This window comes from Cyclopterus lumpus, chromosome 18, assembly GCF_009769545.1.
Source record: "Cyclopterus lumpus isolate fCycLum1 chromosome 18, fCycLum1.pri, whole genome shotgun sequence".
NCBI classification, from domain to species: Eukaryota; Metazoa; Chordata; class Actinopteri; order Perciformes; family Cyclopteridae; genus Cyclopterus; species Cyclopterus lumpus.
The window spans coordinates 9,161,622-9,187,528 of record NC_046983.1 but is presented as its reverse complement, the minus strand read 5'-3'; the positions used below and the strand labels follow the sequence as shown (position 1 = coordinate 9,187,528).

At 42.0% G+C, this 25,907-nt stretch overlaps 1 protein-coding gene across 4 annotated transcripts in view; it reads right to left on the bottom strand.

Moving 5' to 3' along the window:
• LOC117747795 (RNA-binding protein with multiple splicing-like) overlaps positions 1-22,961 on the bottom strand; it is a 33,060-nt gene extending 10,099 nt beyond the window's left edge. For 2 of the 4 annotated variants that reach the window (XM_034557265.1, XM_034557266.1), the window contains exons 1-6: positions 22,451-22,960; positions 9,924-10,001; positions 9,241-9,279; positions 6,735-6,797; positions 3,906-4,056; positions 1,698-1,825 (exon numbers count right to left, since the gene is read on the bottom strand). In XM_034557265.1, coding sequence (XP_034413156.1) covers positions 1,698-1,825; positions 3,906-4,056; positions 6,735-6,797; positions 9,241-9,279; positions 9,924-10,001; positions 22,451-22,513 — 522 coding nt within the window. In that variant the 5' untranslated portion in view covers positions 22,514-22,960. Of the gene's footprint in view, positions 1-1,697; positions 1,826-3,905; positions 4,057-6,734; positions 6,798-9,240; positions 9,280-9,923; positions 10,002-22,450 lie in introns of all 4 variants that reach the window. The other 2 variants (XM_034557267.1, XM_034557269.1) reach the window with 1 other exon arrangement.
• Positions 22,962-25,907: the final 2,946 nt, after the last annotated feature.

Here is a 25,907-nt window from a genome sequence, read left to right as displayed (position 1 = left end):
TTTCCCCCAGTTTCCAGTCCTTCTGCTAAGCTAAGCCATTGGCTTCTGTCTGTGGCTGCGTATTTACTCTAGACATGAGGGAGGTAGGAATGAGACTAAACGTAATCGGCAACAAATATTCATTAAACCAAGGAAGCTTTTTAGTTATTATTTCTCATTCAGTTGATTTTTTGCATTTGCACGTTTCATGGAAGACTTCTTGTTTTCCCGAGAACTAATGCCTTGCTCACAGCCCGGTTGCTAACATATGAGCAGTCCAATAGCATGACTGTACTCCTGCAACAAAGATGACATCAGCTGATTAACCAGGGAGCTAGAAAGATGAGCCCGTTAACACAAATTAGATTGGATCATTTAGTGTGTGTGTGTATGTGTGTGAGTGTGTGTGTGTGTGTGTGTGTGTGTGTGTGTGTGTTGTGGGGGGGTGGGATTGTCTTTGTGTGTGTAAGTGTGCGCTCACATATCCAACGCATAAAAGAAAAATGCCAGCTGGGCAGATTCACCTCACACTCATTTACAATTCTGACATCATGCGAGCTTTAGTGTCTCTGCTAGGGGCCTTTATACAGAAATAACCTTAGTATCTGCATTATATATGACATATATAGACCCTCTAGCAGAGATCAAAGATGTTAACAAACCCAGATACTGTACTGAGAAATCATCGCAAGCTTAAAAAAACCAATCAGCAAACAAGAATTCAGAAACAGTACATCTAATACAGCCAGCACCAAACACGCTCCATTAGAGGAATTTCAAGAGATCAATAAGGAACTCTTATGTGAACCCACAGTGGAGCAGCGCAGATTAGAAGACCTCAATAAACTGGATCATAGTTGGTTGAAAAAAGGGGGATTTGATTAATGAAGTAGGTGAAGGTCAAATGATGATGCAAACCTTTCAGACCACTGAAGCTTTTAGTTGTACTGATGGTGACACTAATTGGGATTAATAAAGTGACATGGTATGAGTGAGATATAGAAAGATGGTGGTTGCATTAATTCAACCTGCCATGTCTATCCATGTGCCATTTTGAACCACATGGATAGCTATTACTATTAGCTACATTACTATTCATCCTACTTAGAGCACTTACAAGTAATTCAAACCCACAGATGCTTGTCTTGGTGAAGAGTGAGATTAGTTAAGTTTAGTTTGATTCCTGGCAGCTAATGGGATCAGATAGCAGTTCATCTCTAGAGAAAGTTAAAACAGCATTACGTGTCTGCAAAAATGGACTCCACCCTGTAAATCAAATATTTATGAAGTCAATTATTTCACTGTCAATAAACAGATCCGATATATCAAATTCCCGCTCCCCTTCCTGCTTTAATGGAGCAAATTCACAGCAGATGAACACGATTATTTCAGAAGGGCAGCTCTTAAGATAGAATGTGATTGTTAAAGCATTTTAAAAAAACTCTTCCAAAGTCTTCCAAAATGTCCCCGTTGCCTTTAAAACAAAACATGTTTAACCAGCAGAAGTAGAGCAGGAGAACTAATCAGTAGATGGGTTAATGGGTAAGACACAGAGCGGTGCTCTGAGGCACATCTGTGGGATGGAGAAGACAGTGATTTCAGGGCCGACGGCAGCAGTTGTTTGTGCGGTGGGCTCAGGAAGAGGTGAGGGGCGGTGGTCGAGGTGGTGATGGTGGTAATGGTGGTGGAGGAGGAGGGGGGGCGGGTTTGGAGGTTACCTGAGCGTGGAGCGAGGAAGGGTAGGTGAAAGCGGGTGGGAGGGCTGGCGACAGTTCCGCCGGGTACAGCGGATATGACGCCCACACATCTGGGCTGCTGGGATATAGAGCAGGCACTGTGAGCTCATCTGTGGAAAGAAGAAGAGGAGGAGTGGAGTGAGGCAAGTGGCCAGTGGATGGGCGGGTGGCTAGAGAGACAGGGTGGAGGCGGCGGCGGTGTACGTGGTCTTGGAGGTGGACTACAGGGGAGGAGGAGTTATCTGAAGTAGCTTCCTCGCGTTTCGTTTCCTTAAAACCAACTGACCGTTTGCTAAACCCTCAAACAGCGATGTCCAATCATTGCTTAGCAACCGTAACTCGTCATGGCAGAACTGTCAAGCCTGGGGTTTCTCAACATGCCAAAGAGGTGTGCATCGGGCCGCAGTGAGAGCGATACTACTTGGCAGATTATTTGGAGGACAGTGTGTTTCCCTTCTGAAAACAAAAAAAAAAGCAAAAGTGTATATGTGTTCATCTGCTCGAGCCTAAAATACAAATCGATAGCACGTTCATCCACGAGATTACTACAGAAGCAACTGTGCTATTTGATCTGGGCCATTTTTGGCAGCTCTGTTCTGCTTTTCATTGGATTTGGGGAAAATTACCCTCCAGCTAACAATACCCAAGACAACCCAACGTTGACCTTTTATCTTATAACTGTAAGTGAAAACATACAGTTTGGAACGGCCAGATCATACATTGTTTTGTTATCATACTAAAGATACTAGGATTATCTATCTTTACACTGCAATACAAGAACAACACCTTGTATTAATTTAGCATTAATCTACATGTCTTCTAAAGGGTGCATGAACTGATGATCTGTGGGCCTAGTTAGCACAATGTCTTGCCTAAACCTAGTACGTAGATTGTAGTGCATATCAAAGATCCCTTTGTACCCCCAATTCTTGTTTTAAAATGAGTCAACTGAAAACATTATTAAATCAGCCGAAGATGACGTACATTGGCTTGATTGTCTATTTAGCTGCAGCTCTGACAATTGTTCTTCTTCCGCTTGAAATCAGAGGAACATCATTTCAAAAACTATTTAGAGTGGTAAATCTGTCTCTGTTATTATTCTAGAACTACATATGTCCCGTGTGAGAAGGGGAAGCTTAACAGGCATAGCAACACTCACTAAGAGGGATGGGATTACCAAACAGTCAATTACACTGCCCTTAAATCTAAAACTGACTCAATCCAGGATAAAATGAGAGGAAACTATTCCAGTCGAGTGTAAAATGACTGTGAAAAAAACAGAACATAGTGCGTGAGTGAAGAGATGTAGGTGACAGTGCAGCGTGGTTCAGAGTAAGTGTACATTTACAATGTGGAATCAGAAGAAACAGCTGATTGAAGAACCATCCGATAGCCGTACGATCTTAAGGAGCAGTTTCCCTGTCCTCTCTGTGTCTCCTGCTCAGTGTTAATCACACAGCCTGATCAGAAAACTGGTTGATTTAAACATCTCTTATCAGGAAATGACAGCAATTTCTTTCCTGGTGATTACGTCATGGTTTCATTAATCGTTTCCTTCCATTTTCCACTGAGGCCCAAAGTACACACCCTTTCTCTGGCGAAAACAGACCCAAGATAAGAGCAGTCTAGTCATTGAGGAGGAATGTACAACCACAGCTGGCCAACTATCAATGGCTGATTCCTGCAGAATCCTTAAACCCTCGGAAATATATTTAACCGAATGGAGAATTTAAAAAAAAAAGACCACAGAGTACATTAGCATATTCAATACACGCCTGATACTCAAAGGCTTTGATTCCAAATAATTAGAGCCAGAGCTAATCGTGAAAATGAACTGTTTATGAGTCATAAATCTAGCATGGGGTGCGGGGGAAGTAGAATGCTCATCAAGTTAACCCACTAACTAACAAATACATTATAATCAGGAGTTGGGGGTGATCCAATGTTGGTTACAAAATGATCTGTTTCCACATAATGACAAGAGGAATAAAACACAACACCAATACAAAAACAATATCCCTGTTAAGCAGCCGAGTCAATCTTCATGTTTTTGTGTGTAGTCACAGCTGGAGCACAACTTCTCTACTAATGGGTAACAGCTGTCCAGTCGCCTCAAACGCGAGCAACTAATGGCCGAAGGAGTTGCAACCCAGACCAAAAAGTAAGACGACAAACGTCTGCAGTACTCACATGGGTCTCTGCTGATGAACTGGGGCCCAGGGCCCTGCTGGGAGGGAATGGGGTTGGGGGTGCCAACCAGCTTGTTCTTGGCCATCTTGGTGTTGGCCTTGGCGAACTCCAGCCGAAGGGTCTGGGGGATCTCTGGATCAAACCGGACTCCCTGAGATCAAACGGAAAAATGAGTATAGCAAAAATATAGTTTCTTAGCAAGCTTTTATCCAGGCTCTTGGAGTAGAATAGATGGACTAGTTGATCATAAGGGCTCATTGGATTGTTTATTTCTTTTATCTGTTTTTTTTATTATATAACTTATGTTGTTTATTGTCATTTCTATTTGTTACAAAGGTTTGAACGCTGAATATCAGATGTTGTGTTTGCTCGATGGAATCAAACTCTTGGCAGTTAAGATGTGTCATCGTTCAACATGTGTAATCATTGTATAATTGCAATATGTTTTATGATATGTACATGATTGTAACGTATACTTTAACACTGGGTACTCCAATCGATATACTTGATGATTTTTGACGATCAAAGTTGAGTATCAACTAATTTCCTGCAAGGAGTAATAACATATTTATCAAGTTGTTCTTAGATATCCCTCGTTTTCCTGGAGGATTTCTCAAACTCAACACATAGTGATGATGCTTAATGAGTAATTAATAACACTGTACCTTACACAAACTCTACCTTAAACAACACGATTCATTATTTAGTTCACGACTGAATTGGCTATGTTATAACTAAAGAGAGACCTGACAGTTTTGTGCCTGAAGCAGACTAAGTTAGACCACGCAGGAGACAGTTCTAATGCATGTCTTCCACTTCCTTCTCATTCTTGTTGTGTATTGTTTAGATGTCCATTGGGACCTGTCTACTATCTGGAATTGACATGTTGCTTCTTTTCATCTTTCAGCACTTTCTTACTGAATCTCACGCCTAAATCCTAGTGTCATGGAGACATTTTCAGTTGCTCAGACTATGAAGCCTGCTGTTAAGAAAAGCTCACTGTGGATTATAGTTATCCTGGTTGGACGCATGTGATGACGGGTAACACCCACAATTGAAAATCAGAACCTGATGACACAAAGCTGGCTGGCGTAAGATGTCATTTACGCCACAGTCAGACCAGCCACGCGGCCCTCGTTTTTTCTCTCCCTAATGAACTCTGTAACTGTAACTTAATATCATGACATCAAATCCGCCATTCGTCGTGACATATTGCCAGCAACACCGCTTAAAGCGAGCCAAAACATTCTGCTAAATTCTTGTGATGCCACTGCTGAATGCCTTTAGATATACCAGTGCTCATGACGAGCCAAGTAAAGGTTTGATCTCCACATCCATGTGCAGTAGTCAAAATATTTTTTTTCTGATGGGGAAATAAGAAAAGTGACATTAAACAACGGTCTTCTTCATCCGAAAACAAAGCAGCTATTTGTTTGGCCGCCGTGGAAGCAACAAGGTTTGGAACAATTTCACCAGCAACTATAAGCACAACTCTAATTAACCTTGTTTGATTGTCTGTAAAAGAAAAACACGGACGGTCCGATCCAATAGATGAGAAAAGTAGCAACGAGTTATTGCAAGGGTGTTGTTGGGAGAATCTAGTGTTTTTAAAAAGAGATCGGCTCTGCTTTAAGAGATGGTTTTTCTCTGCTTGTCCCTGCAGGCTCGGGCAACGCTGAGCTGAAACAAGCGAGGGAGGACTCTTCTCATGAAGGGGAGGGAATTATCTAGGATTGCCTTGGCTCAGTGTGCTCGCAGCTTGTGCCGGTCGAGGCTACAGAGGTATAATAAGGTACATGGAAATAATGAGGCCTGCACACATCTCGAATCTCTTCCTTAAAATGGGTCTTATGGCTTCTTAGCACTTTTGCATGCTTGGTTTTGGTGACGATTGTAGTTATTGCAAGGGTGTTGTTGGGAAAATCAAGTGTTTTTAAAAGAGATCTGCTCTGCTTTGACTGGAAACAAATCCCCTTCCTTCCCTCTGTCTTTCTCACATTTCAATATGCAGATAGATGTTTGCAAAATCTGGCTTATCTCCATATGACCCCCGGGACACAGCTTTCCCCGAAAAACAAGAGCACTGTTCAATTCTCAGCCCCACTGAGCGATTCTATGGAAACAGTCTCACTATTGTTGGCTCATAATAAGATGATAATTTTTATACTTTCTGCAACTCTCTGCTCTGCCTTTGATGCATACCAAAAAAAACTCAATGAAAGTTGACAGACTCCACTCGCGTTGTCACAGTCCCACTTTAGGAAGATGTTAAAGCTGATCTTTTTTTGGGACAAAGGGATCGACAAAAACTTAAGAAGCATTACAGTAAAAGATGTGGTGTATATCTAGACGCCTTAGAAAAAACAAGTAGGAAAACAAAGCAGGGTGAGAGCTGGTGTTCATTACTGTCTATCTGTGCTTTGTTTCAAGAGAGCTCAATAGAACCCTGTGAGGATGGGCTCTCTTTCATATTCTGCCTCATCAAGGCTCTCTAGTGAGCTGCATTCTGAAATAAGTGAGATTAAAATAAAACCCTAGATCAATATCTGCTATTTATATGTAGAAGAAGAGCTAATGGTCCTCCTGACCTTGCAGGATCCAAAGCTTTAAGAAAGAAGGCTTTATTTACTCAACCAGAAACACTCAAACATACGATATGTTTGTCTTCACTGCCTTTTCTGTCTTTTTCCATGTGATAGAAAAGGTAGCGATGTCTGGATTTCCCTGATATCAGATGCATTTGCACAGGAGGCAGAGAGATTCAATTTCAAGTCATCACAAGATATACTAGCGCCGAGCTGGTGCTTGAGAGGAGGGCATGACACTTACGTTCAAGGCATTCTTAGCAGCCTCCGCCTCTGATCGACTGTCAAAGCTGACAAACCCCACTGGCTGGGGAGACAAGAAGACAGAACAAAAGAAAGAAACATGGTTTAAGGCAGGAAAACTGAGTCGGCATTTCTGTCTGAGTGACATAGACATGTTTTTTTTTTCCTTTTTTTCTTATTTTATTTTCACATCATACCCAACCCCCCTCTTACTCTCCCTCTCTGTCTCACTTGCCCTGTTTATAAAACCGTGGCGGCAGAGAGAGAGAGAGAGAGAGAGAGAGAGAGAGAGAGAGAGAGAAGGCGAGTGGGGGGAGAGAAATGGAGGCTGGCCGCTAACATTGTACAAGGAGAGTTCATCATTCAGCTCCCATATGCCCAAATACGGGCAACGTGAGAGCGAGAAAGTGAGTGAGGGGGGGGAGCTGAAAAAGGAGAAGAGATAGAAAATAAGATTAATGGGAGGGGGTGGGGGAGGAGGGTTCTTGGGAAAGAGGATTTAGAGGTTGAAGGTGAGAATAAAAAACGAAAGAAAGCGGGAGGTAGAAACTGTTTTTAAGACCTCCTCCGACAGGCCTGTCCGTTGGAAAACATGCAAAACATCTATTTCACCAGTGCTTGTTTTGTATTCGGGTGACATCACTCTAGAGCCTGTGCCCGCAAGAGTACAAAGGTGAGCGAGAGAGAAAAGGCAAAAGAAAAAAAGACAACAAAAAAAACCCACAGTGATGCAGGTTTGGGTGTCAGATTTCAAAAAGCTGTTGCCGATATGAACAAAGAATGCACATTTTTGCGGCGTATCCGTGTGTGGATGGGGATGCTGAGAGGAGGTGGGGGGGTGAGGAGAAAATAAAATCTCTAAACATGTTGCTCCCATGGGGTTGCACTGCTGCGTGTGATCTGGAAAAGCCGTCTTGGGTTATGGGAATTTTGAACAAGTAGAGAAAGAGGAGAAGGAAAAAAAAGAAAAGAAGAAAGATGAAAAAAAGAAAGACGTCAGGAGGAGGAAGCGTAACAGGAATATAAATAGAGAGGGTCTGAGATCTGGCTCTTGCTATATATGGAGATGACTGTGTGTTCTCGGACTGGAATGGATCAATTGATTTATGCCGCCATTGTCTTTGCCATTAGTCGGGAGGAGTCACTGAAAACAAGGACACGCCTGAGAAATGTTGCACACCACTTTGCGATACCTGAACTTAAGCAAGTTGGCGTCTGTCATTGGGAAGATTTATTATGAAAGTATGAGGCACGGTGGGGAGGTGCAAGGGGTGGCCAAAGTGCACAAAGAGCGTCTCACTTATTCATTCAACAAAATGAACAAAACCTACACAGACCACACTTTTTGACATTATGAAATTTGGAAAAAGTGGAGGGCCTTGTCGCCTTTGAGTCCCTGATCATTTAAAGATTTATTCAACACCAGATTAAAGAGCAGTATTTTACTGCCCTCTCTGAAAGAAAATTTCAAACCCATCCGTCAGTGTGTCTGGGTGTGGAAGTGCACTCTGTTGCACTCTGTTGCACCTGTAACCACATTCAACAGTGATGGCACAGGGTCCTGGTCCTTCACTGCAGCAAGGCGAGCAATTAAAACCATAGAGGTCAGCAAAAGCAAGATTTCAGGGAGTGTACGGTTACTCTTTACGTATTTTTTTATCACGAAGCAGTGAGGTGCAATATAATATAATAATATAATAGTATCACAACAACTCTGAATGATAATAAAGATAAATTAGACCTAAATATATTTTAAACAAAAAGATTTTAATAGTTGCCGATTGTTTTTTGAAATAATTGTACAGTTTGAAACCACAATGAAACAACAACAAAAAGGGAAAATCCCAAACCATTCAGGGGCATCTTACTTGTTCTGAGCAAATGTTCACTACTGGGAAAAAAATGTATTTCCTTTGTTCTCAGTTTAGCGGTATTATAGTCAGCACATTTGATACAAAATCACCCTAAACCCCTCCTAATGAGCATGTCATGTCAGGGAAACGGTGTAATGTAGTAATAAATACACTGACATGAAGCTAAATTACTTAACTCTTGATGTGGACACCTGTCAGCAGAGCTCATTTTCAGTCCTGCGCCCCTAGAGGCAAAACTTAACCGTCAGTACTGCTCTTGTCAAAACACTCGCTTTGACGCCTGTTCCTATTTCCCTGCACATCCCCGCACATCCCACCGGAGTTGACTGTCTGCAACTAAAAGCATACTTTCTGACTGCCAAAGGCAAGTTGGTGCAACACCCACCCCCCCCACCCCAAATAAGCCTCCCCCTCCCTATTCCAGGTACTAGCTGACAAAGGGTGGTAATCTGTCATAGTCCACAAAACGAAAACACAGAGAAGAAAAGAAACGGGACAAAGGAAAGACGAAGAATTGAAGGTGTTGATGACCAAGAAATTGAGTAATGCAAACAGTAACCGCATGATGAGAGACTGACTGGTGGTTTCATTCAATACATGGAAACACAGCCCTCAATGAGTCTTGTAGCATACCTGTTTCGAAGTGAGTTTTATCAAGGAGCCTTCATAGCCCTGAAACAAACAAAGAACATGTCAAAAAAGGAGGAACAAAGACAACATGTTGATGTAAATACATATTCTGTGTACATTTGTTTGCACCACAGACCACTGACTAGATACATTGTTTTACGAGTCAAGGAGCCCTTATGAAGACCATATGGACCAAATGTTGCTTCTTACCTGATAAATCAAGATTTACTGCTCACGATAAAAAAAACTTTACTCAGAGTACATACATGGGCATTATCTAAGAGAGATTAGATGTGCAGCAATTGTGCCATTATTCACTTTAACTGCATCGTGTCGACGGTACAAAAAGCTTGCAACCTCTACGTGCAGTCACTAGAACTAAACTCTAGGACTCTTTGAGCCTCTGACAACGTGAAGTTTCTGAGGTGCAGCAAATCGCTTTGTTTTTGTATCGCAGGCAGCGAGCCATTTTTCCATGAGACTCACACACACACACGCACAAGTAAGCTTCTTGCGGATCAAGATGTGATTGAACCTCGGCTTTAGGAACACGGACGCTTGAACCTCACGGGAGAGTTTTCCATTGCCGTTTATTTCATCACCATTAATGGAGGTCCCATTGACTGCTGCTAAGAAACGCGGCTAAGAATAGCTGCAGCCCATCCATTTAAAACATACAAACATACCTTAAATGGTCTGAACAGGAGATAGAGCTCCCGCGGCTTAATATCCAGGGGTAGCCCACTGACAAATAGTGTTCGGACCTGAGGAAGACAAGAGAGAGTTCATGTAATTTTCATTAACCTCCACGAGTTATAAATAGCTACCTTGAATACAGTACCTGACAGTAACAGATGAGGTAATGAGGAAAAAGACACCGAACAAGAGTTAAATAGTTCTCTCACTAAAATGTAGACTTTTCAAATACTAAAAGGGATGTCTTTCATCTCGGCAAACACATTCACACACTCTAAGTACGTTGATTGTATTCTCCTGTGTGATCTGCGGCCTGCTGCATTTTACGGCAATCCTCCCTCGCAGCTCTAGCCTCCGTTTTACATTTGAACTTTTCAACTTGCAACTTGAGCTGGCCTTGCTGTTGGAATTTCAATGTACATGCGCAGAGAGAGACTACAGGAAAATTAAATTGTTGCGGTCTTTCAGGGAAAATAAGTTGTTCTAATAAGTATGTGTGTTGATAGAGAAGAATATGGATGCACTGTGATCGCTCTACCAGGAGTGCAGGTAAGGAAAAAACTACCGAAAACCAACATTTTAAACTGCACATGGTGCCTCATAGTCCACCCTGAGAGATGAAAAACAAATAACAAAGCACGAGTCATCTGTGAACTCATCTGTACTTGTGCTAAGAAAAGGGATAAACTAGAAATATTTCCCTAGAAACTACGGGGAGAATGTACAAGAGAACAACTGAATGATCGCACACTAAAATGTAAAGAGGGCCGTTTATCAACATATATCTGAAGGCCTGCCACTCAAATGTCCAACAGAACTGTCCAATTGAAATGGAAGAGGTGTGATATTTCATTTGTATTATTTAAATGGCAAAAAACTGTAAAAAACAAATGTCCATTCGATATGAAGCTGCAGCCAGTTAGCTTAGCTTAGCATAAATACTGGAAATGGCGAAACAGCTAGCTTGACTTTGTCCGAAGGTAAAAAGCACCTTTAAAAAGATCCCCAATTATTAAATCTTGGTTTAATCTGCAAACAGAAATGTAACAACAATATGTAAAATAACCCCATCACGCTGCCATGTCTAAAAAGGTGTGTGTGAACAGCAGTAGTTCTTTTAATACACATGTATATGCACACAGCACCATTTACTAAACACAGACATTGAGGCACGACAGGACACAGGTGTTGCGACGTCCAGTCACGGCTAACAAATGCAGATCTGGTTACATTTTGGAGGCAAATAAAATGTAGATTTACTTGTAGATGTCTCTGTCTTTAATAATGGATGAGTTAACACGTGTATTTCTAACAATAAGCGACAACATTTGTCACAAAAGCTCTCTCAAGCTTTAAAAAACAATGAACTTTTTTTCTAGTTAAGTGGTAGTAGTAAGATAACTGGGGCGCACATTACATCATTTTAGAAAGTTTTATTAAATAAACAGGCACTAATCACACCTCATACTTGGAATTATCACCTAATTGAAGTTGGCTTGGTACAAGAAAATAATTGCTTTCGTGCACAGGAGACATCAAAATGAAACAATAGACTGCGAGCATCAGACAGACATCCAACAGCTCCACCCTACACACACCCACATCAATAATGTGATAGTGAATTTCAATGTGTAATTTAATTATTTATTCAATATTCTGATTCTATTTAAAGGTGAATTCAGGATAAACCCGTAGGTATGCAATTACACAGAGTAGATTCATAGCTCCCAGATTCATTAGATAGTAGGTTCACAACTCCGGGGACAAAGGAACTGCTGAACTAACGCTACACCTCATTCCCTCATGTAACCTGATACGCACCACTGATGCCAAAGGCAGAGCAACACATAAACAAAGCAGCTTAGCAACTGGGGGAGCTATAGCTGGCGAGTGCCAAACTGGCCATCCTGCCAACATATCTCACCTCGGCCACTTTCTCACCTTCGCTCTTATCTTATCTTATCTGAGTCAAGCTGAACCCTGCAGGGATGTCACTGGTCTCTGTCTTTGGCAGGTCTGTTTAAATAAACTCTTTCAGAGGGTCTCCTTATATGGAGTCACATAGGACCAAAGAGTCAGAACAGGATGGTATCAATCAGGGCAGTTGCCGACAGCAGTTAGGAAAGATAATTCTAATAGCGTGGCAGTAAAAAGTGCAGAGGAAACAGAAGACATGACGAAACGAGACAAAACCACAAAGATGTTTTTCGGCGTAGACGACCACTTTGCACAGAGGCATCAAAACTGTAGGTTGCAAATGGTTATTAAGGAATTGAAGCTGCGCACGACCACAAAAGTGAGAAAAAAAAAACACTATTAAGTAAATATATTGGCCCTGACTTTTCAAGTAATATCGTAGTAATAATGACATGATAATCAGCATTTCCTCAAGTTGTACCTTCAACATAAGGTTGGCCTACATCTTAAGAAAATCTCCTCATCTAACTCTCGTTCGCCAAGTTATCTGAGATCCCATCTTTGATTTTAACTCCTATCTTCGGTCATGAGGCCAACAGTAACTTGAGAGCTCGATATGCAGCACGAGTTCAGACAGACGCACACGACAATGATTCCCCTGCACACAGAACAATGAGACATTCTTGTCGCTGTCAACCCTCTTTCCTGAGACTTCCTGACGTCAGCTATTGTGATATATGATCGGTTTCGCCGCGTGTCCGGTGTGTCGTTGAATGATTCACAGCCATACGTGTCAGCAGCTCTCTCCCACTACACATCTGCTGCTGATTATCAGTCTTTATTTACGTTACTTTGACGCGAGCTCGAAAAAAAAAGCGTTGTAAACGCTTTTTGAAGGTCAAGTCATGGGTCGAATAGATTCGTAAAAAGCAAACACACACCCTCGTTTTATTGGGTTTTAGAAGCGTGGTTTTATTGGTTTTCCTCGTGAGTCACATACCTACATTTCCATAGTGCTGAGTGGCCTGGTATGGGCCTTTGAATCATTGACCATTTATGGCGTGCTCACACCCCAACACGAAGGCAGGCTTCGATCAAAGACAGCAGCCTCTACCTAGCACAAGCCAGCTGAGTACTTCACAGCCGGCGTACCAGTGCAGTTCCCTGGCAACGCCTTAGCGGAGTACAGCAGAGTTTGGAGCCCCAGGGCAAAAACATCACATCCTATTAAGGCCACTTCTGCAGCAAGTCCCATGGGATCAATGCACCTCTAATCAGCGAGTCTTGACTGCACAAGCTCCGGATGAGGTCATCACCTTATTGATACTCTATCATCGCTCCTTGAAGGTTTGTTGCTGCCACCCTAAGGCTGGAGGAGGGGGCGGGGGGGGGCTCTGTGAGGCATTATCTCGGAGGATAACTCTGGTTTATCAAAAAGTTTGCGATAACATTGTACTCACAAAAGTAATTTCTGAGATCTGGGAAGTGTTAACGATTATTTTTTTATCATCAATTATTCATCTTAATTATTTTCTCAATTAATCCTTTTCCCAATAAAATGTCAGAAAATCATGTAGAATTACATAATTATTTCCCAAAACCCCAAATGACTTTATCAAAGTCCTGGTTTTTATCCATTCAACAGTCCAAAACTAACTAACATATTTTGTTTACAACTGTATATGACTGAAAACCACAGATAGTCCCATTGGAGAAACTGGAACCAGACAATTTGTGTTGTTACTGTCGAATATTCTTTGTCGATCAACTAATCGAATAATCAACCAATCAATTTTGCTCTAACGGGGGCACGATGACATTACTAGTCTACCTTGGCAAGAAACACAATCATTCATCATAAAGGTTGTAAAAAAAAATGGTGGAGCCGGGTTTTTCAAACCACTTAATTTGGAAGTCAAACAAAAGTGCAATAACCCCTCAACGACAATAACAGTAGGTCAAATTAGTAGCAGGAAGTCGGTCTGGATGGTAACAACAAAGAATTTGGATAATAATTCCACAGTTCCCCTTTGTATTCACCTCCAAATACATCTGGCTAGCCGGGAAGGTTTTGATCGTCTAACTGCTTGTTTGAAATGTCAGGGATTTATTTCGTGAATATACTACTACCACCAAAAGAAATGGTGGCTAAAGCTAAATAAATATATTTTATTTTATTTATATTAAGTTATAAACCCAAATTATCCTTTGAATGAGCCACATTAAGTAATAGAATTACAAAAGGATAGATTTATCTCAGTGATTTTCTAATAAACCAAACCGCCTTTCTCCTATCAAATGTCATGAAGTTTTAATTAAAGAATGCAACATTTACTCAATAACTGACTGGAACCATTCAAAACGTGCACTGAAGAATCTCAGATGTTTTTCCCGCACAGGATGCAATTTGTCAGCCATTAAAAAAGCTGCCCAATATTTCTAATTAAATGGCCTCTCAACGTATTCAATGTGTCGTTTCTATTCAGCTTGCGTCGTGGACTTATATAACGTGTTGCACCTATTGCCTCATTACACTCTGTGACTTTCTCAGATATTTGCTCCGACTTTAATTGAATGCTTTTTTGACCGTTCATTCTGGCTGAAATGAGGGACATGACCTTGGTGCGATGTGAGATGATTACTATGTATTTCTTTCTGTCTCTCTTTTTTCGCGTCTGTGTGTGTGTGTACACACGCGTGTGTGTGTTTGACAACCAAGTTAATAGATACAGGTCCTTCGAGCCAGATGTGGTAGGACACGGCTCTGACCTTGAAGCTTTAATAAAGAGGCTACAGTAGCCTATTGTAGATGTGAGTGTGTGTGCGTGCCACCGTGCTGTGATTACCTGCATATGAAATCAAAGCTCAGATAAAATATCTCAAACCACCTTGCAAACATCTTGCAAACCACCCACTTGTCGCTTTCAAATCCCCGCACAAGTCTCGCTCGCTGTGACCAAGCCAAAATCAAAGTCTACCCATAAACCCGTGTGAGCGCAGGGCAAGTTGAGCTCTTGCCTCCTTATTAAAAATAGTCTAACTGACAAGACTCCCACTCTAACCAAGCTGACACTGCTCTGTGTTGACACCGTACTCCGTCATCCTCACAAGTTTTTTATTTTTTATTTTTTTTTGCACTTCATCTTCTGTGTCGGAGAATGTGAAGAGTGACAGACTGCAGGCCCCGAGAGGTGTCAGACGACCATAAATGGATGACTCTGTTTGTCCGTTAATCGCCGGGGTTCAACGGGTCAAGTTTCGCATTTGGGGTCAGAGGGCACAGGTTATGCTCGGGTTATTGTGTAGGTCAGGGGTCAACTGTGAGGTTGAGCACACTGAAACGTCACAAGTGAACTCTGAGAGGAGAGTTTCTTTGTTTTTCTCTCTCTCTCTCTCTCTCTCACTCCTACAAGTGATTTTGACCAACAGCTACAGCTCAATGAGGGCCTGTAAATGTTCCAACAGGTTAACCTTTAAAGGATATTTAAAACAAATGACCTAGGAGAAGCAAGTAAGCGCCCACTTTATTGCAATTTTCCTGCTCTTGCTCTTTTCTTCCCCTCCCCGTTACACTTTCCCTTGTTTTAAATCTAACCTGGAAAAGAACACTCCTGTGTCTTAATGACATATGTGCTCTTTCTTTTCGGAAAAAAAAACCCACAGGTGTCATTTGCGCGGCGTGTGGAAGAGAGAAGCGACCCATTTATAGATTGTCAGCCGCACATCAGTTTGACTCAACATCGTTCATACTTGTTCGCTCTCTTCTTCATCTTGTCTGAGGCGTCTCCGTAGATGGACATCACATTGCAAAGCACTAACTATTAACGCAAAAATAATCGTCCCTGTCAGAGTCTGCCTCTCCTGGACTCCCTTTGTTGCCGCCTGCCCAAGTGGACACCTTAAAGTGTTTGGTTTTGAGGTCGAGTGGACAGAGGGTTGAATGTTAAGACACAAACAACAGCAGATCCTCAGCCATCCTCTGTGTCTTCGTGAGGAAATGTAAGTCTACTGCAAATGTGTTCTCTTTATGCGATAGTGCAGCTGTTCGTTTGTTTATCAGCGACAGCACTTAAAGATTAAAACAAAAAAAGTATTATGTTTTCATTCTGTTTATGTTTTCTTTGTATGGATTCGTGGGAATGAATTGTCAACACAAATTTCTATCGTTTTAAGTTTTAAAAAAGCCCAATGTGACAGTATTCCAAACCCAAAATAACAACAATTTACAATAATATAAAACAGATATCAGAAAATACTCACATGAACAAAGACCGGCAACGGTTCAGTAATTTTGATAATGTGCCAAATTATGATCGGTCAACCGATTGACTTTCAGCATGAATCATAGTTCATTTTCAAGATGTGTTCAGAGTCTGTCTGTAGTTTAAAGCGTGACTATTTAACATTTTATTAGACAATCTGCCTCTTGCAAATAAAACAGCTAACCAATGTTTGCTGACTTTTTATCTACTTGCACAGTTGTTACACTGTGTTTTAGCATTGAACCCATATTTGCCACTAATGGGCACCGTTCCGCAGAAGTTACATAGTCCTGCTTTGGAGGTTACTTGAAAGTAGGGCTGCAGCTAACTAGTATTTTCATTGTCTATTAATCTGTAGATTATTTTCACGATTAATTGATCCGTTTTTCGGCCAATGAAATGGTGAAATATGTCGATTGGTCTTTCCCAAAGTCCAAGATGACATCCTCAAATGGCTTGTTTGGTCCACAACTCAAAGAAGATTAAATTCATAAATTACAATTTGTGCATAGTGAGGGTAGCCAATCTAGGGCAGCAACTAAAAAAATGTCAGCAAAGTTACACATTCATTGTCATATTGCATCATAATGAATTCCTCCAATAGGTATTTGAACTTTTCTGTAAAATGCATTGGCTAAGAAGAAAGTTAGTCTTCTTTTCCTGGAATAGCATATAATTAAAGCCTACAATGGACATCATCAGACCTAATTAATCCTTCGAGGCCTATCCACCAACTTTTACTTGTTTTGATTTCCCCATCTTTACAAGCTAATCTTGAGCAGTTTGACCTTGCTCACAGTTGGATAGTCGGTCAGACAAGTTTCTCCTTGTTGCCGTTCTGCCTGGCTCACTCTTGTCTTTAGGGCTCTTCCCATGACCATAAAAAGTCCTTCTGTTCAGAGATCTCAGGGTCATGCTTTCAACGTATGGGGCGATAAGGGATAAGGAGTTTGTCTACTGAGACTAAGCTGGGCGAGAGAGAGAGAGAGAGAGAGCAGGATGAAAAAGAAGGGAGTGGTAGGAAAGAGGAGAAGAAGAGTGGCAAATTATAAACAGTACCAGGGTGGAGGGAAAGAGGGAGGAAATGGCTAGAGAACAAGATAAAGAGAGGGAAGAAAAAGGGTAGGACAGACGAGGGGGAAAGAGGGGAGGAAACGGAGGGGAAGGGAGATAAAAGCGTAGAAAGGGAGAAGGAGAGATGGGGGAGGACGGATGGGGTGGGGGCAAAGAGAAAAGAAATGAGATGAATGAGAGAAGTATTGTCTGAAAAGGGAGTGCAGGAAAATAAAAGGAATGTGAAACAGGGGTTGAGAGAAGAGACACTGTATACTGTTAGGTGGATAATTATAGCTTGTGAGTAAGCAATATTAAAGTGGAGGTGACAGACCAAGCACATAAATTCAGTATGACAAAGCAAAGCAAGATGGCTGACGCTGTCTAGGCACAAACTCACACTTCTCACACCGCTGTATGGTTTCATTAATTACAAAGAAAATGTAAAAGTTGACAACTAAGGCGTTTAAAAGAAAGCAGCTACATATAAGAGGCGTCACTCCTAACTCTCGGTCAGTTTTGATCGTTTATATATAGCTGCATATATATTTAAATATAGAGTACAATTCTTAATCTCTCTGTTTTTTTCTTTTTGTCTCACATCAGTTGAGCAGGATCCTTCGCCAGCCGTTCCTGACGCTAAGCCTTGTTGTTGTCTTTTCAAATACCTCTTGTCGCACAGCTGACAAATGGCTAAGATAAGATGACAATTCCCCTCGCTCTTTTATAAATAAACTCCTACCTATCAGACGGGCAGATGGAGCGAGGTTTTAACGGTTTTGTGTGAGACGGTTTTTACTGGGTATTTTAACTTTTATTTCTATTTTTGTCACTTTGCTTTGTAGTCTTAACTTACATTAAATCCCTGCTCGTATCGTCATCAACGATACCTGACATTCGTTGTATGTTTTCCCTGTCGCCCTATCATGGCCACTTTACCCTCCGAGCTACCCTCCGATAGCGGTTCATGTCACGGAGCGTTAACGTATCTGCGTGCCCTTTTCGTAGATACGTGCACAAGCACGGACCACACACACGTGCCACCACCGCCGTGCGACAGCCGTGGCCTCCCTCCGCTTCGCCGTGCTTCTCCAGCAGCACAGAGCTCTCCACCTACGTCTCTTCATGGAAAAGGTCACGCCGGCCACATGACCTGCTATTTGAAGAGAACCCGGTGGATAGCCAGAGCAGGCCAAGCACAATCCAATTACACCCCAGGGAGATCCGGCGCATTTGCTGAACTCTGCTTGAGTGATATTTTGTTTCTCGATCGGACACTTGTAAAGATCCACTTACATGTTTATGGTCGGCCCGAACTAGAGTCAACGGATACCTTTTGAGGTTCAAACTTCTGCTGCGTTCGGCTGTTACATCCAAGACAGACACTCTACTCTGTGTTCGCTCATTTGTCAAAAATCAGGTGCGGTTTCACAGTGGACCTCCGAGGCTAGGCAGGTCTTAAATAAACACCAGTTAGCTTGAGGGAAATAGACAGAAAGGAAGTCAAAGGTCAAGCTTCGTCGGGCGACTTGGTTAACTCAGATACATTCCATGTACTCACGACCTGTACTTCACTTTGAACTCCTACCCATTAACACTAAACTGTCCTAACAATAATCAGAAACAAATAAAGGATTGTTTTCAGTACTGAACTGTTGTTGAACCTCTAAAGAGCAACGCGTTGGAACTCTTTGTTTGATAAATGACTGAAATGATAAACTGATGTAAAATGTAAGGCTGCAACTAATGAAAAGGATTCATAATTGATCAACTTGCCAATTATGTGCGGGAGTCCATAAGCCAACGATTTTCAGTTTGATATCACACAAACCAGAAAAAAACTGCAAATCCTGACATTTTAATATGTTTTTTTTTTCCTTTTTAAATGTATGAGCGATCATTCTCTATCTAGTTCCTCAATCAGCCAATATGCTAATTGATCAGCTAATCATTCCAGGCACTAAATATCAAGTCTTGATATGATTAACTTTTGGTGAACCGGGTTTTCTCCCTCACTGCATGCGCTCCGCCACGATGTGTCACTTCCTGATAGCAAAGTCACATCTGGAATCATGAATATACTTCCAAACATTCCCAAAACAAACTAAAAAACAATTAATAAAAACATGTGCAAATGTTCTGTTAAACCATCTCACTTCAATTCAAATCTACTCTGAAGAGCACTCCGGGTCTCTTGTCCATACAAGGCCTGGAAACCACAGCTGCTGGAAACATATCTTTGATGCTCACCATGTGAGAGACAGTGCGTCACCTTGACTACATCAGTGGCCGTCGAGTGCCACAGTACGTGAAAGCATCCAGAACGCCTGATAATAAAGCTTTATCAAACCAGCTCACGAGATTAGATGCCGCTGGGGCTGAACCTTGTCTGCAACGAGACCATGTTTGGTGAGCACTGGTCTGCAGAAGATAAACATTAAGCATCGTCAAGCATCGTCAAGCTTCGGCGTACACTGATGATGGCGCGTGAGGTTGAGCAATGAAGTAGGCATGAGGAGAGGAGCTCGGCGTTTTACTCAGTGATCCATTGATTCGCATACTCCACTGTGCTGTTGTTCAGCATGTGAGAGTCAAACCAGCGAGGCTGTTAACCTTTGGCTCTCATAAGATCAGAGTTTATGGTTACTTTAGTGTTGTTCAGCACAAATCCGTTTGGCATTCTCTAAATTCGGTGCGTTTGTTTGTTTGTTCGCAGAAAATCGTGATTGGAGAAGTGCTCAAAGACTTTGACACAAACTGTGGAAAATGTCAAATTAGTCACTTGATCGTCCATAAAGCAGCTTTCATTGTACATTCAGCTCTGCTCGTGTGACCAGAATGACTAAACTCTTATCATGAAATCATGAATGCAAGTCACACTCGGGAAATTAGTCACATTATTCTTAGTGTTCTTTGTGTGTAAATAAGCACACCTGCCTGCAGGTGTTTGTGTGCATGTCTGTACTCTACAGTATCCCCAACACTTGCTGCTTCTCAGCATGCACCACGCATCATTACACAGAAGATAAAGTGGTGCTGTCTAACCTTACGTTAATTCAGCCGAGTAAATTTAAGTTGCTGCTCGTCTGGACGTCTGCCAAACCTTTCTACATCCATTAGACTCCTCGAGCCATCACTCTCTTCTTCTTTCTGTATGCCTTTTACACAATGCAAGGGACGACTCCCGTCTGGTCGTCCTGCACGTGGACATCACAGTAATTCCAGTCCAGAGATTTATTTATTAAATAAAGTGGAGCTAGAGGAACTAATGATTATTTTACAACTATTCTTGACGGATTATTGCCGATTATTCTGCTATGTCTTTTCGAGATTGCTCGAGCAACTGTTTGATCTATCAAATGTCAGAAAATGCAAAACGGATTGTCAAACTGTTATTAATAGTCGATCGACTATTCAATTCATGGGTCAATTGCTTCAGCTCTAAATCAAAGCTCTTAAAAAAATTTTAAAAGTCAAATGTTTTGTCATGTTTGGTTAAAGTGATGGGGAACTATCCCTCCTGTGCTTGAAGCAAAGATGTTGGGCTGCGTTGTGCTGAAACAATTTGTCGATTAATTGATCAACCGAAAATCTGTTAATCGGGAAGTCATTTATTCCTGGGACAGGGATGTCGTATGTGTACAGATTGTAAAGCCCTCTGAGGCAACTTTGTAATTTGTGATATTGGGCTATTCAAAATAAACTGAATTGAAAACTGAATTGAATTGAATCTATGAGGCAAAACGCAGGTCCAAGCTTCTAAAATGTGAAGATTTGCTGTTTTTCTCTGTGTTGTATGACTTTCAACTGAACATCTTGCACTTTGTAGCGTTTTTCTGAGAACTTGCGATCCGCATATTTATAGATTAAAATGTTATTCAATTCACTGACAATGTAAAAGTGTATTTCTTCATCTGTGTTGACTTTAACCATTAGTGGCAGCCCTACAGTCAAGTGCTGGTTCACACAGTATGCCGGCTTTGAAATACCTCTGCTGCACCGTACTGAGTACATAAGGTCACAAGGTGAATACACTGAAACCCTCCATCAGGTTTCCAAGAAGTCAGTCTCTAGTCCATACCTCATCTGGGTGGTGCTACAGTAACTCCCTGCATCCATAGTAACCTCAACAGTGGACCAAATATGGTATTACATCAGGCTGCGTATGTTCGGCTATTCAGTTACAAAGTGACGAACAGTACCCGGAGCCTTAATCAAATTTCTCCAAGAGAAATATCAGATATAATCCCATATACCTTTCGTACATCACTTGGTTGAGGATGCGTGTCGTCCGGATAGAGATAGCCCGTGCTAAAGAAAATCACCCCATGCAAAGAGCACCACGACAAATAATTTACTGAAAAAGGAGACTTCATGGAATCCACATTGTGCAATGTGTACAAAAATGAACGGAGAAAGAAACCGGGGAGGAATGCATCTCAGACAGACACTAAGTGGATTACCTCACATGTTTCTATATTTATTTTATTTTCTTTGCACAAACAATATCCCTCTGGTGTTAAGATGTAATTAAGTCATATTGATAGAGAGGCTGATCTTGCAGTGGATCTGGGTTACAATGAGTTATTGCGTACACGTTGCAGCAGCAGTTGTTTGAACTTCAATTGCTCCCTCAGCTTCAGTGAAAACTAATTCGCTCCCTGGCACTGAATTGCCTTCACTACTGCTTTTCAGTGTTGGGTGAAGTCTGGCTTCATGGTACAGTAAGCTAGTCCGGCCAGTTCTTCAGTCTGTTGTCAGGTAACGTATCATTATCTACAATACAGTCCAGAGTTAACACACTTATTACTGATCTATCTATTAGTCCTGCCTTGTTCCTCTCCTGAGTATGCATATATATATATATATATATATATATATATATATATATATATATATATATATATATATATATATATATATATATATATATATATTTGAAAAAGATAAGCAAAAAAAACAAGAGGGATAAACATTTAACAACACGATTTACTCCTTTTATCATAATAAATGGTGCGACTGCACCATGCAGTGGGTCTAATGGTGTAACGGCAACTTTTCAAAGGTTAAAAAAACTAAAACGAGACCGTCTTTTTACACGACACCTCGGGACACATCATCGGGACAATACGGTGACACCCGCCGGTCACAACGCGGGTCGCTGGGTTTTTTTTCAGAAAACACGCGTCGCATTAACATTTATGAAGATGTCATTATGTGTCACGGAGCGACCTATTCGCATCGGGGCGGCAGGTGGAGGTGCTCGCGTGCGGATGGATACCTACCTCCTCTTCGTGGTTGGTGAATTCACTCTGCTCGTTTTCTTTCTCGGTTTTGTTGTTATTCATTCTGAGTCGGACTCTCTTCCCACTTTCACTTGGACTGTCTGGTCTCTTCTTCTTTCCCCCCAAGCTCCGCTTCTCTTCCTCTTCTTCCTCTTCTTCCTCTTCTCCGGGACCCAGCTTTACAGACAACAGTGCGCGTGCGGCCGCTGTCCTTGACTGACCCGAGCTTCCACACTAGTTCGGCGACATCAATGATAAGTAAGGATTTGGTTGTTGTTGTTGTTGTTGTTCGTTGTTGTTGTTTTTTTATTGTTCTTGTAAAAGAGAGGGGGAAAGTCTGCTGCGAGCGGTGTTTCTGTGCAGTCGGATATTCCTCAGTCTTCCCTGGAAGTCTTCTCCGGAGGCTCTTGTTGCTGTTCCCCAAATGAAAACACGGTCAATGTTCAGTGGACTGCGCCGCAGGCAAACTTCTCTCCCCATCTCCGCGTGAGGGAGGGAGGGAGGGAGCGAAGGAGGGAGGAAGCGAAGGAGGGAGGGAGGGGTTTAGGGTGCGGTTAGGGTGGGATGCACAGTCTGCTGGGCTCCGCGGAGTTTCATCAAATGCTGATCCCGGATCGTCTTTTCAGACCCCCCCCCGCCCCGCTGTTGGTACCACAGTGTGTTGTCTACCGGGGCTGATATGCAGATTTACTTTACCTCCTGTGTTATTGTTATGAGACTGCTGTAGTATTTCTAATATATAGGCTACTTGTGGTTATGCGTGCAGGGATGTGGCCAGGGTGTTATGAATAAGTCAACCATATAGACAAAACAAAAAGGCTGATCAGTCCCCAAAATAAAACATTGTGAGGAATAACAGTCTGGAGTGGGCATAGCGTATATAGTTAAACCTATCTGTAATCAATAATTAAGCGTTCACTTTAAGGTTGTACATGTGACATACATTGAGTCTGAATTCATCTCCACTGTTAACTTTATTACTTCCAGCTATGACCAAACCGTCATTATAGGCACCTTATTACAACACTTAGTTTGGTATCAAATATAAACGTCTAAGAAATATTGGGAATTAAAGTCATCTATCTTTTTTTTTTTAATTGTTGAACTTCAATTTCCCCACAGGCTGCTATTACTCCACAACTTCCCAGGAAAGAAATGCAGAGGCCAAGTCTGTGGTCCTGAGGCAGCGGTTAGTTCATATGTGTTGTTGGTTTGTTTGTATGCCTAATACTGTTGTATCTCCTTATTATTTATTGTATTTTTTACCGTCTGTGTATGGCTGGCCAGGGACTGCACATGGAAGGCAGCTAGCTTAACCCGGTACAATACGTGTTCCATTTGCTTGTTTTTATACATGGTGAGCGTAGGAGAAGAATACATAAAGTACATCATATATATTATGAGGTTGATGCACTGCCTTTCATAAGATAGTTAAACTCGTAACTTGTTGACTTTAACCTTCAAGCTGCATGACATCCTATCAGTTTAGCTCATAAATCTGGCACCACGAGATGTCTTGTTACCCTGCACACTCAGGACTATTTTCTCTCTCCTTGCCTGTGTCAATCCCTTGAAGTGTAGCCCTCAGCATAATTCATCATCTTTACAGACGCACGGGGCATTAGACAATTATCAACCTGACTGTTTAATAAATTCCACGTGACATCTTAGTTTATCATTTCGAGGCCCCTGAGTTGTTTTGTGGTTTCAGGCGCATATTTCTCCTCACGCATCACTCGCACGTTCTATTTCTGTCTAGATTTACCACGGCACTTAAGAGGTATATATACTGGAGACAACACCTGTACGATGCTCAAGTTTTTGTACATAATGACAAGTAGCACTAATCCACCATGTGGGCTCACCCAAGACTATTTGATGTATGACCTGTGAGTGGGGAAACAGCCAGAACATGTAGATATGATGTGATGTCTCAACAACAGTAGAGATGAGCAAACACTCAAAAGTGTACTGCCACACCTATTATTGTCTACAGTGCCGGGTGCAAAACAGCCTTAAAAGCAGCGATCAGGTGACAAGGCCGCCTTGATCGCTCCCCCGTTTCAAAACATTTATTTTGAGCAACTGCCTCACTTTGTGTTTCGCGATGAAAAGTTCAAGAGCTGACAGTAGCTTGGTAGTGGGGACTTTAAATATATGTTGCATGACATTTATTGCACGGGACAGAACTCTCGCTTTTTATGACAGCCAGTGCACAAAGCCGAGCGAGTCGTTTTTGCTGAACTTGCACCTCAAAAAGCAACAAAAGAAGGAAAAACAGTCATCGCAGATCGGTCTTAGAGATTTCCGCTCTTTCCCCTCCCAGATCATGTCGATATCAATTACTCTGCATCTGAAGCGTACACAATGGAGAAGGGACATGGCAGCTTCTTTCATGCTGATGAGAAGCAGTTCAGGATGAGGAAAGAGGGAGGAGGGTCTTGGAGTCTTCGAAGCAGATAAAAATGGAAATGTTCCCCTCGCTGCTCAACACCCCTGTATCAAAGCTTCCTGCCGAAGTCTGGGGAGCAAGGAGGGGGAGGAGAGGTAGGAAGGAGGAGGAGAGGATAGGAGTGTTGGGGGTGGGGAGCGAGGGGGAGATGTCCCAGCTGTGTTTGACAGCTCTCAGGGCTGAGCTGTGTGGTCTGATGCTCAGAGAGGGAGGCCCCCCCCTTCCGCCTGCAAAAACACACACAGACACACACATAGGAGGGGGGGGGGGGGGGGGGGGGGGGGGTCGTCAGCTAGGAGACAGTCTGGTCACAATGTCCTGGGTAACATGTCAGCAAGCTTTGACACGGTCCAGCCTCACAAGACGATATCTTTGTGTTATCGAGAGACAAGAAGCTGCAACAATGCTGGCTCCACATGGTTGAGGAAGTTATTTCAATTTCAAAGTATATGTTCATTTCACACAATACAAAGGAATAATTAGGCTCTTTGGTGAATATCCTCTTTGATTTATTTGTGTTAGATGAGAAGATGTGTCACATGTCTGCACGCTAAATATGAAGCCACAGCCGGCAGCCAGTTGGCTTAGCTTAGCAGAAGATAAGCTGGCCTCTCTCTCCTTCTCGACCATTAATGGCCTGTCCTTACATATAATAAGAACTCAACGTGTTTTAAAGTTGATTTCCAGTAAGAAAATAATATTAGTTTATATTTGGCTGAATGAGGCATATTTTTTGTTTATTTTGTACAACAAAATTCTTCTTTGAATTTGACCCATCCTTAGTTTTTAAAGGAGCAGTGAAGCACCAAGGGAGCTACTGGGGGTTCAGTACCTTGCTCAAGGACACTTGCAAATATGCAAATATGGGGAGCGTGGGGATCAAACTAGGTACCTTGTGGTTACGAGACAACCACTCTCCCCCATGAGCTACAGCCGTAGTTGGATAGTGTATTGTTTTTTTGTGTTTTTAACTTAAACAGGCTGCTTTACCACTGTCTTTATGCT